At 42.0% G+C, this 12,399-nt stretch overlaps 1 protein-coding gene across 1 annotated transcript in view; it reads left to right on the top strand.

Moving 5' to 3' along the window:
• Nucleotides 1–11,923: 11,923 nt before the first annotated feature.
• The window catches only part of DPYSL3 (dihydropyrimidinase like 3), a 111,454-nt gene continuing 110,978 nt past the window's right edge, over nucleotides 11,924–12,399 (top strand). The window contains exon 1 of the mRNA XM_068980010.1: nucleotides 11,924–12,304. Coding sequence (XP_068836111.1) covers nucleotides 11,924–12,304 — 381 coding nt within the window. The remainder of the gene's footprint in view (nucleotides 12,305–12,399) is intronic.

Below are 12,399 nucleotides of genomic sequence, written 5' to 3'. Positions count from 1 at the left end.
ATCAGAGATTGGAATTGGGGCTATATAATACATCTAATTCTCTTTCTACATTTTTCTTCATAAAAAAAATCACTATAAAACCCCAAAACATTGAAGGGATCCTGTTTCCTATTGATTCATCTTAATTTTGAAAGAACTGGAAGAATAAAGCATTCTAAGGAACTGCCTAAACAAGGAGTTATTTATTAACAGGAAAAATGAAATGAGACAAAAGCCCTGAGATGTGAAGGCACTGCCAATACACTGATATTTTCTGAATCTATACATAGATATAAAGTTCTCAATGAAAGAATTATTCATCACTTTTCCATTTGGTTCTCCCATATCTCTTAATATCTGTCATTCATACCCTTGCCAGTCAGCTATTTATGTTGGAGCCAGGATGTTTCCTAGTCTTGTGGAGCCAGCAAATTTCTGTCTGGAATGAAAGGAGCTTCTCTTTTTAGATTGTCATTTCTCGGACTACCTTTCTTTGTGCTTTACTTCATTTAGGCTCAAGGGAAAACTGAAATAAATTCATTGTTTTACATATTAAGTGTACATTTCATGGGGTCCTTGAACCACTCAAATTATGATAACAATATTTCCAGTTAGAGTGAAATGGTTGGGTTTTTTAATATAAATTTATTTATTTTAATTGGAGGTTAATTACTTTACAATATCGTATTGGTTTTGCCATACATCAGCATGAATCTACCACAGGTATACATGTGTTCCCCATCTAGAGTTTGAATTGTATATATTCTGCCTTGATGCATGAATTATGATCACCATTGTTTTAGCAAGAAATCTCTAATGTTACTCTTGCAAGTCTTGGCTTTCTAGGAGAGAGGGGCTTCTGCATATTATCTCTAAGTGGTGGTTATTTTTTAAAGCAAATAATTAAACTGGAACAGTAGTTCAATTAATAACAAAAAAGTATAAAAATTTTAATTAAAGGATCAGGTTTCAAAAGATAGCAGGCCCTAGGAGAATATGAGAGATTAATATAGGTTAGTGGTTCATTTTCATTTGAAGAAAGAGAGTAAGAACAGGTAAGGAATACACAGAGCATTTCAACTCTGTTATGTTTTATTGCTTAAAACAGATGTCATTAAAATATGATTAAAAGTTCACATTTATAAAGTCTAGGTGGTGCATTCACAGGCATTTGTTAAACTACCCTCTGATTTTCTGTAGTTTTGAAGTTTTCATCGAAAAGGAAGGAAGGAAGGGAGGGAGGGAAGGAGGGTGAGAGAAACAAATAATTCATTATTGTTATATTTTTCTCTGGCAAAAAGCAAGAGAGAATTATTTTTATTCTAAATAATCAGAGTAAGATTGTTAAATAATGTAAAACCAATGAGAGTAATTTGTAAATGAGCAAGAAAACAGGAAACGTAACTGGAAAAACAGCAAAATAAGTACCATTTTTAAATCCTTGGAAACCTATTATGAACATTGTGGCTTCTAAAGAGGTTGGACAGGTCATAAGTTTTGTTTGTTTTTTTTCTGTTTCATCCTTTAACTCGATTTGTGTCTGGGCCTTACTTAGAGATTTTCATTGAGGAGATTAAGTTGCACCTGTGAATTTACAACAAGGAAATTAGAGCATTGGAGCATTCAACAATCTGTTTTATCATCTTAGTCAGCAACTACTTCAACATTTGTCTCCTTCCCGCTTAAGGCAAAAGAAACTTCTGTAATTGAGAATGACTTTCAAACATTTGAGAACAATAGTGTCAAAGAGAGATGCTTTGTGTATGCAATGGGGAAAGGAACCCCAACAACTCCACAGTAGGAAGGTGATTATGTCTTGTCTTATTAACTAATCCTTTGGTGGAAAGGATTTGCCTCGAGGACACTTTATAAGTCCTCATTTCACACCCTGATTGTAATGAATTTTTTTCTCACTCAGCTGTCCAACTGTTGAGATATTTTGCATGAAATGACAACTTGACTCTGATGAGGAGCCTAATTTCCTTTGTTGTTGTTTTTTTTTTTCATTTTTGATAATAAATCTTCATAATATAGAGGTAACAGCTTCATTCAATAATTCTCCATCAGCAATTTTCAACATGCTCAGTAAATATATTTTGATCTAAGATAACATCTTAGACATGCATTTTAAAAATCATAAGCTTTATAATTATAAAAGTCTAATATACTTATAGAGATTTTGAGATTTTAGGAAATATAGGAATGTTTGAAGTAAAAAACTAAAACTTATTCATAATCCTACAACTCATCCTCTATTAATATTTTAATATATTAATGTATATTCTTATAGTTTTCCCCTATACATGTAGATATTCATGAAAGAGCATGAATTTTTTTCTGTGTACACAACTGAGATTATTAAAATGGCTTTAGCATTGTGCATATGTTTGAAAAATAACCTGTTTTTAGGTTTCTAATGAACACTTTGGTCACCAAATATTGAGCTAAAACTGCTAGTGGCCTGCCAAGAAAATTCTTAGGGTGCGATGCAGGTATGTTGAAAATACTAGTCATTTTAAAATATATATATGAAACATTATTATTGTGTCGATTTTCTCCATAAATTCCTGCAAAACTAAACTTGCAGGATGTGGTCAAGCTCATTATTACAAACTCTGTGTGATAAGTGAAAAGTGAAAGTTAGTGGCTCAGTCATGTCCGACTATTTGCTACCCCATGGACTGTAGCCCTCCAGGCCCCTCTGTCCATGGGATTCTCCAGGCAAGTGGGTTGCCATTCCCTTCTCCACGGGATCTTCTGGACCCAGAGACTGAACCCAGGTTTCCCGCATTGCAAGCAGATTTCTTACTGTCTGAGTCACTATTAATGATATATCTAAATATACTCTGAAAAAATGGGAAACTAATGTTTATTGAGCAAATACTGTGTGTCAGATAGAGTGCTGAGTATTTAGCAAAGATTGTCTCATTCGTATATGACATTTATAGGGTGAAAATAAGGTATTTAATGTCTGTACCCATAAAGTAGGAAAGAGATAATATGGGTTCAAATTCCTGCAGCTCAAGAAAGAAAAAGACAGAGGGTGGGTTTTGATCAGAGATATTTAAATTCACTGTTGAGTCAAAGTAAACTGCATTAAGTTCTCTATTTTCTCCTTGTTTTGAGTATGGAGGCACAGCCTTAGTGACTATTAACATTTTGTCTTCTGTTGGGTAGACTTTTGCTTTATAAGACTAGAGTGCATGACATGTATGCACCACCACGTGTAAAGTAGATAGCTAGTGGGAAGCTGCTGTATAGCGCAGGGAGCTCAGCTTCATGCTCTGAGATGGCCTAGAGGGGTGAATGAAGTGGGGGAGGGAGGCTCAAGACAGGATATAGGTATGTTTATAGCTGGTTCAGTAGCATGTTGGGCACCTACCGACCTGGGGAGTTCATCTTTCAGTGTCCTATCTTTTTGCCTTTTCATACTGTTCATGGGATTCTCAAGGCAGGAACACTGCAGTGGCTTGCCATTCCCTTCTCCAGTGGACCACATTCTGTCAGAACTCTTCACCATGACCCATTTGTCTTCGGTGGCCCTACACGGCATGGTTCATAGTTTCATTGGGTTAGACAAGGCTGTGGTCCATGTGATTAGATTGGTTAGTTTTCTATGATTGTGGTTTCTATCTGTCTGCTCTCTGATGCCCTCCCTCAGTGCCTACTGACTTACTGGGGTTTCTCTGACCTTGAACGTGGGCTATCTCCTCACGGCCCTTCTCCTGACCTTGGACCTGGAGTATCTCCCCTTGGCCTCTTGCCACTCCAGCGCGGCACAGCCACCACTTGCTTCCAGTGCCACGGAACAACCCAATTGTGGATGTGACTGGTGATGGAAGCAAGGTCCAATGCTGTAAAGAGCTATATTGCATAGGAACCTGGAATGTTAGATCCATGAATCAAGGCAAATTGGATGTGGTCAAACAGGAGATGGCAAGGATGAACACTGACATTTTAGGAATCAGTGAACTAAAATGGACTGGAATGGGTGAATGTAACTCAGATGACCATTATATGTACTACTCTGGGCAAGAATCCCTTAGAAGAAATGGAATAGCTATCATAGTCAACAAAAGAGTCTGAAATGCAGTAGTTGGATACAATCTCAAAAATGACAGAATGATCTCTGTTCATTTCCAAAGCAAACTATTCAATATCATGGTAATCCAAGTCTATGCCCTGACCAGTAATGCTGAAGAAGCTGAAATTGAACAGTTCTATGAAGACCTACAGAACCTTCTAGAACTAACACCCAAGAAAGATGTTCTTTCCATTATAGGGAACTGGAATGCAAAAGTAGGAAGTCAAGAAACACCTGGAATAACAGGCAAATTTGGCCTTTGAATACAGAATGAAGCAGGGCAAAGGCTAATAAAGTTTTGCCAAGAGAACACACTGATTACAGAAAACACCCTCTTCCAACAACACAAGAGAAGACTCTACACATGGACATCACCAGATGGTCAACACCGAAATCAGATTGATTATATTCTTTGTAGCCAAAGATGGAGAAGCTCCATGTACTTAGCAAAAAAAAGACCGGGAGCTGACTGTGGCTCAGATCATGAACTACTTATTGCCAAATTCAGACTTAAATTAAAGAAAGTGGGGAAAACCACTAGGCCATTCAGGTATGACTTAATCAAATCCCTTATGATTATACAGTGGAAGTGAGAAATAGATTTAAGGGCTTAGATCTGATAGATAGAGTGCCTGATGAACTATGGATGGAGGTTCATGACATTGTACAGGAGACAGGGAGCAAGACCATCTCAAAGAAAAAGAAATGCAAAAAAAGCAAGATGGCTGTCGGAGAAGGCCTTAAAAATAGCTGTGATTAGAAGAGAAGCAAAAAACAAAGGAGAAAAGGAAAGATATACTCATTTGAACGCAGAGTTCCAAAGAATAGCAAGGAGAGATAAGAAAGCCTTCCTCAGTGATCAGTGCAAAGAAATAGAGGAAAACAACAGAATGGGAAAGACTAGAGATCTCTTCAAGAACATTAGAGATACCAAGGGAACATTTCATGCAAAGATGGGCTCAAAAAGGACAGAAATGGTATGGACCTAAGAGAAGCAGAAAATATTAAGAAGAGGTAGAAGAATACACAGAAGAACTGTACAAAAAAGATCTTCATGACCCAGATGATCACAATGGTATGATCACTCACCTAGAGTCAGATATCCTGGAATGTGAAGTCAAGTGTGCCTTAGGAAGCATCACTATGAACAAAGCTAGTGGAGGTGATAGAATACCAGTTCAGCTATTTCAAATGCTGAAAGATGACCCTGTGAGTGCTGCACTCAATACACCAGCAAACTTGGAAAACTCAGCAGTGGCCACAGGACTGGAAAAGGTTAGTTTTCATTCCAATCCCAAAGAAAGGCAATGCCAAAGAATGCTCAAACTACTCCACAATTGGAGTAGTTTGAGCATCATCTCACATGCAAGTAAAGTAATGCTCAAAATTCTCCAAGCCAGGCTTCAACAATACATGAACCATGAACTTCCAGATGTTCAAGCTGGTTTTAGGAAAGGCAGAGGAACCAGAGATCAAATTGCCAACATCCCCTGGATCAGTGAAAAAGCAAGAGAGTTCTAGGAAAACATCTATTTCTGTTTTATTGACTATGCCAAAGCCTTTGACTGTGTGGATCACAATAAACTGTGGAAAATTCTGAAAGAGATGGGAATACCAGGCCACCTGACCTGCCTCTTGAGAAACCTGTATGCAAGTCAAAGCAACAGTTAGAACTGGACATGGAACAACAGACTGGTTCCGAATCATGAAAGGAGTACGTCAAGACTGTATATTGTCACCCTGCTTATTTAACTTCTATGCAGAGTACATCATGAGAAATGCTGGGCTGGATGAAGCACAAGCTGGAATCAAGATTGCCAGGAGAAATATCAATAACCTCAGATATGCAGATGACACCACCCTTATGGCAGAAAGTGAAGAAGAACTAAAGAGCTTCTTGATGAAAGTGAAAGAGGAGAGTGACAAAGTTGGCTTAAAGCTCAACATTCAGAAAACAAAGATCATGGCATCTGGTCCCATCACTTCATGGCAAATAGATGGGGAAACAGTGTCAGAGTTTATTTTTGGGGGCTCCAAAATCACTGCAAATGGTGACTGCACCCATGAAATTAAAAGATGTTTACTCCTTGAAAAGAAAGTTATGACCAACCTAGATAGCATATTAAAAAACAGAGACATTACTTTGCCAACAAAGGTCCTTCTACTCAAGGCTATGGTTTTTCCAGTAGTCATGTATGGATGTGAGAGTTGGACTATAAAGAACACTAAGCACCAAAGAATTGATGCTTTTGAACTGTGGTGTTGGAGAAGACTCTTGAGACTCCCTTGGTCTGCAAGGAGATACAACAACTCCATTCTAAAGATCAGTCCTGAGTGTTCAATGGAAGGACTGATATTGAAGCTGAAACTCCAATACTTTGGCCACCTGATTGGAAGAACTGACCCATTTGAAAAGACCCTGATGTTGGGAAAGATTGAAGGCAGGAAGAGAAAGGGACGACAGAGAATGAGATGGTTGGATGGCATCACTGACTCAATGGACATGAGTTTGGGTGGACTCTGAGAGTTGGTGATGGACAGAGAGGCCTGGCGTCACAAAGAGTTGGACATGACTGAGCGACTGAACTGAACTGAACTGGTACCTGGTTCATTTTGTTGTTTGGCAGAAACTACTATAACATTGTAGAGCAATTATACTCCATTAAAAAAATTTGATAACACCATTACAAGTTTAGAAAGAAAGAGAAAAATACGCATAACCTAAACACAACTGTTAAAGTTTTTGTTTATCCCTTGTTAATAGTCAACATATTTAACAGTCATATACATGACATATGCCTACTTTACATCCTGCTTCTTCACTTAAACTGCCATTGTTCACATTTTCCCATATTTGTTGAGAGTTTATGACTTTTTTTGAATTGCTGTATAGTATATTTATGGTATTATATTAGTTTCAGGTATACAACATAGTGATTCAAATTTTTTATAGATTATACTTCATTTGTGGTTATTATAAAATATTGCCTATATCCCCCATGCTGTCCAATATATGCTGTGCTGTGCTTAGTCACTCAGTCGTGTTCAACTCTGTGACCCCATGGACTGTAGCCCACCTGGTTCCTCTGTCCATGGAATTCTCCAGGCAAGAATACTGGAGTGGGTTGCCATGCTCTCCTCCAGGGGATCTTCCCAACCCAGGGATCAAACCCAGGTTTCCTGCATTGCAGGCAGATTCTTTACCGGCTGAGCTACCCGGGAAGCTGGTCCAATATATCCTCGTTGTTTGTTTCATACATAGTAGTTTGTATCTGTTAAACCCCATCCCTGTCGTATCCTGCCCCCATCTTTATAAAACTCTCTCTTCCCAAGACAAAACAAACAAAAATGACTGCAGTGCAGTTTATTTCACATCAAAGATGTCCTAGGCAATGCTATATCTGGATTGCTCCACACATTCCATTGCTTACCATCCAGGAGTCTCTGCCTTCCGCTCATCTATAGGTAATAGAAGACGCCGCCGGAATACATTTCCCTGAAGTTATAATCAGATACCCTATGGGCTCACTTCACAGGTCATCTCAATGCAAACTGGCAAGTCATTTACTACAGTTACAGAAAATGCAAATCTGATCAGGTATATGACCAGTGGAAAGCTCCATTTTGTTGCTTGGTTAGGGAAATAGCTTGCTGTTTGTATGTGGTTTTGGATAAATTTTTCACGAGGAAGTGACTTAAGGTGGCCACAGACATAATAGTCCTCTTATGTTTGTGACTGCCCTAAGTAATGTCTCCTCTACCTCCCTAGGGAGAGATGTGACAAGATCACCGTGTGTTCGTGGGGCTGTGTCCTTTGTTAGGTTGGCACTGGTAGGGTGTTTCTTTATGTGAGTGTTTGTCTGATTAAAGTTAACCTCTGCCCTGAAACAGTTGGATATTGTTTAGGTATTATTAGAATAATTTTCTTTGTTAACATCTCACTTTTAGTCTTTCCTTTATTTCTCCCTTTGGATCCTTACATCAGAACTCTGTTGTGAGGTGTTTTTTAAGAGCACAGGCTCTGAGTTAGCTGGTGAAGGATTTGAATTCTAGCTTGCATTGCTAGGTGTGATACTTTGGGCAAGAAATTTAACTTGTCCAGGCCTTGTTTTCTCCACTGGTCAAATGAGAATAATCACACCAAATTTATGGGGTTGTTATGAAGGTTAAGGCCATGCACGTGGAGTTCTCAGCACAATGTCTTACTCAAGGAATGAAGTCCTTAATCATCCTGTTAAGTGGGTGAGGCAAATACAAAGAAGAAAGACATCTAGAAGTTAAGTAAGATGCTTGGCCAGAGGCCACAGAGTTGCAGAACTGGAGTCAGATCAGCCATTCCCATTTCAGTCTTCATTTCAGGACTGCTTGGCTTTCTTAATTAAACACATATGTGTATATGCAGCTGTTGACTCTTAAAGGTGATGTTTCATCAACAAATGTAATTATGGGGCATGTACATTGCAACAGTCATAGTGGTGAGGCAATGTAACTCGAATAATGGAGCATATCTATGCCCACACATGGGAAAACAGACAAGAATGTGCTCCTCTCAAAGGAAACCTTGGACTCTTGGCACATATTTTGCTTCCAGTTACCATTCTGTCATAGCTTGGGCACTTAGGAGCCTCAGCTTCTCTAGTAAAATAATGGCACTTGACTCATAGTGTCATTAAGATTAATCAAGACACAATGGAAATCCTTAGCACTGAACTTAGCACAGAATTCCTGATAAATGTTAGCTGGTATCTTTATTGTTGCTGCTCCTGACAGTGAGGGTGCCGGTAGTGTTTATAGAAAGTCAGAGAGGGAAGACTCCAAGTCTTTCCTGGCTGGCCAATTAAAAAACTGGCTATCTTACTTTCTTCATAATTCTTGTGACTATCTGACTTAATCTTTCTTACTGTCAGTTCCCTGCCGCTAGACTTGTGTTCCACCAGGAAAGGAACCCAGGACAATCCTGGACACATAGGAAGTGTCCTCCTAACAGTCTGAAGATGAATCAATTAAAGGAGGAGAGATGAAAGCAATGGGAAAGGAGAAGAAGGTAAGGTAACCTATAGGAGCAAAGAGGGAGAGAATGGCCTGTTTTATGGATATTTCACATGAATTTCTTTTTTTATATACATTTCTTTAAAAAAATATTGATTTATATTTGGCTGTGCTGGGTCTTCATTGCTGTGTGCAGGCTTTCTCTAGCTGCAGTGCATGGGTTTCACATTGTGGTGGCTTCTCTTTTTGCAGAGCACAGCCTCTAGGGCGCACAGCCTTCAGCAGTTACAGTAGACGGGCTTAGTTGCCCCATAGCATGTGGAATCTTCCTGGACCAGAGATCAAACCCGTGACCCCTGCACTGGCAGATAGATTCTTAACCACTGGGCCACCAGGGAAGTCTCTCACATAAATTTCTGAGTCCAACATCACCAGCATTTGTTAAAAAGGAAGTATAGACAGTTTTGATGGAGTATAGACAGTCTTTAAGGTCCTGTCTCCTCTTTGTGGGGTAGGTATAACTGGTGTCAATGTACTTGTCTTTGATTTGAGTTTATGTCAACTTCTATCCTTCAAACCACCAAGGCTGTTACAGGCCTGCCACTGAGATCCCACTTCCCACAATCCCAATTTCCCCCCAAATTGATGTTCAGAGTTTCAATTCATGAACTTCAGTGTAGATGCCTTTAAAGATCATGTCTATGTGCACAAAGAAATCTTCCGAATGCTTATGGGCACTAAATGAATTAACACATATATGGGAAACAATTACATTAACAAGTGGCACACAGCAACAGTACCAATGAATGTTCCCTACTGTTGTTTTTAATGTTATCATCACCATCCATTCATTCAAAAGAGATTTACGGAGTCCCTTAAGTGCCAACAGATGCTCTCTATGCAAGATATTATTCAAAGGTAGACTAAACAGATCAAATATCTGCCTTCATGGAGCTTATGATGTAGCGGAGAATTCAGACGATGAAGTTGGGCAGGCCAGTGAATGACTGAGCTACCCAGATGGGTGGTTGCAGTCTATACTTTCAATGAGGGCAGGCCCTCATCTGCCTTGTTTTACACTGTCTCTCCAGTACCTTCTGAAGGGCAGAGTGGGCGTGCAGTTCATGTTCAATGACTAAGTAAATGCAAGAGTGAATTTCCAAGAAGGGGTCCAGTCGAAGGTGGGCATTACAGGTTTGGAGCTTAGGCAGGGTGTGCACATATGGTGTGAGCTCTGAGTTTGTGAACTCTGTGTTCAGGGGGCAGTCTGGCATAGAGTGTATGTGGGTGGACGTGGAAGAGGCTGTGGATGTGAGAGTGCGCATATGCATGAGTAATACCTGCGTGTGTGTCCGCTAATAGGAATGGCAAAGTCTTTGGTTCTCAATTTTGAGGTAAATCTGGTCTTGTGTGTGGGGCCAAGTGTAGGGTTCTGGCCTCAGTAAGTGAGGTATCAGCCAGGAAGTTGTCCGATGAGGACAAAGTATTAAGAGTACTTTGCAAGGTTTGTCTGATCAGTAGTGTAATTGTGTGTGATGCAAATCAAGTGTGGATAGGGACTTCCCTGGTGGGCCAGTGGTTAAGACTCTGGGCTTCCACTGCAGGGGGCATGGGCTCCATCCCTAATCAGGGGAACTAAGATCCCTCATGGCTGGAGGTTCGACCAAAAACAAACAAACAAAAAACCCTGACACCTTAAGAAAAAAAAAAGATGCGGTTTTCATCTTTTACCTGTTTAGGTAAGCACATAGTAGAAAACCAGACAATTCAAACCAAATAAATCTTTTAAGTGACTTGCTTGGTGGTCCAGGGACTGAGCCTCCACCTTCCAATGCAGTGGCTGCAGGTTTGATCTGTGGTCTGGGAACTAAGATCCCACATGCCAGCAAGTCATGGCCAAAAGTAAATAAACAAATTAAGGGTGGATACAAAGCAAAATCCAGGGTGAAATATATGAAGTAAGACTAGGTTGAAATGGGAATTCCCTGGTGGTCCAGTGGTTAAGGCTTCCCCTTCCAATGCAGGGGGTGCGGTTGGATCCCTGGTTGGGGGGTGGTCCGCATCAAAGAAAAATTAAAAGAATAAGTTGAAGTGTGTGAATCTGTTACAGGTTTCTTGTGATTGTCAATAAGATGATGTGTCTGTAGGGCTCTGTAAGCCAATAATTCAGGAGTTCATTATGTGAGGGTGCAGGTTTATGAGGCAGAGTCTAGAACAGGGAGCAATTGTGAGACAATTCTAGGATTAGGATGAGACAGAGTCTGGGATTACGGGTAAACAAAGTCTGAGATTGTGAGTCTGGTAAATCTGAGTTTGTGTGTGTGTGTGTGTTGCTGTAAATCAGGAGGAATTTAGAGTTTATGTCAACCCACCTGAGCCAACAAAGTTTCCTCACCTGAGTGGGGCAGAGACTTGTGTTTGGGAGGCCAAATTGGGAATGAGTGTGGGTAAAACGGAGTTTGTGCTCACATGTGAGTGAGGCGAGCTCTTGAGTGTCAACCTGGGGGTTGTTGGGCGAACTGGAGCCGTGCCTGTGTGTGTGCGCGCGCGCCAAGTTGGATTTCTCCTTTGGATGGGCGGCGGGGACGCGTGATCGCGAGGCCACGTTAGTGTCCCGGCGCGCAGGAGGTGCGGCCGGCTGGGCGGGCGAGGCGGGCGAGCGGAACACGCCGCCGCTCCGGCCCAAGCGCTGCGCTCGCTGGCTCGGGGCTCGCAGGGGACTGGCAGGAACCGGAGCAGCACTGCCGCCTCTGGCGCGAAGGCTCAGGCGCCTCCTCCCGCCCCAGTCACTGTGGCTCGGCGCACGCTGCCGGCTGCTGCCCTTTCCGCCTTTGGGGAAGAGAACCCACGGGCCGCTGTCGCGATCCAACCATGGCCTCGGGCCGCAGAGGCTGGGACAGCTCCCATGAAGACGATCTGCCCGTGTACCTGGCCAGGCCGGGCACCACCGACCAGGTCCCGCGGCAGAAGTACGGCGGCATGTTCTGCAACGTGGAGGGCGCCTTCGAGAGCAAGACGCTGGATTTCGATGCCCTGAGCGTGGGGCAGCGCGGCGCGAAGACTCCCCGGAGCAGCCAGGGCAGCGTCCGAAGCTCGGGGAGCCGACCTGGCGCCGAGGGGGATACCCCGCACCGGGGCCAAGGCCGGGAGGAGAGCCGGGAGCCCGCGCCCGCGTCGCCCGCGCCCGCTGGGGTGGAGATCCGGAGCGCCACCGGCAAGGAGGTTTTGCAAAACCTCGGCCCCAAGGACAAGGTAAGGGGGCCCGGGTTTCTCTCCGCCTGTCCTCGCTCCCTTTCCAGCCCCGGGGCGCCTTGGCCCTGGCACAACTTTCTCTCGTTCACTTTGTT

This window comes from Capricornis sumatraensis, chromosome 9, assembly GCF_032405125.1.
Source record: "Capricornis sumatraensis isolate serow.1 chromosome 9, serow.2, whole genome shotgun sequence".
In the NCBI taxonomy this organism is placed as follows: domain Eukaryota; kingdom Metazoa; phylum Chordata; class Mammalia; order Artiodactyla; family Bovidae; genus Capricornis; species Capricornis sumatraensis.
This window is presented reverse-complemented; position numbering and strand designations above follow the sequence as displayed.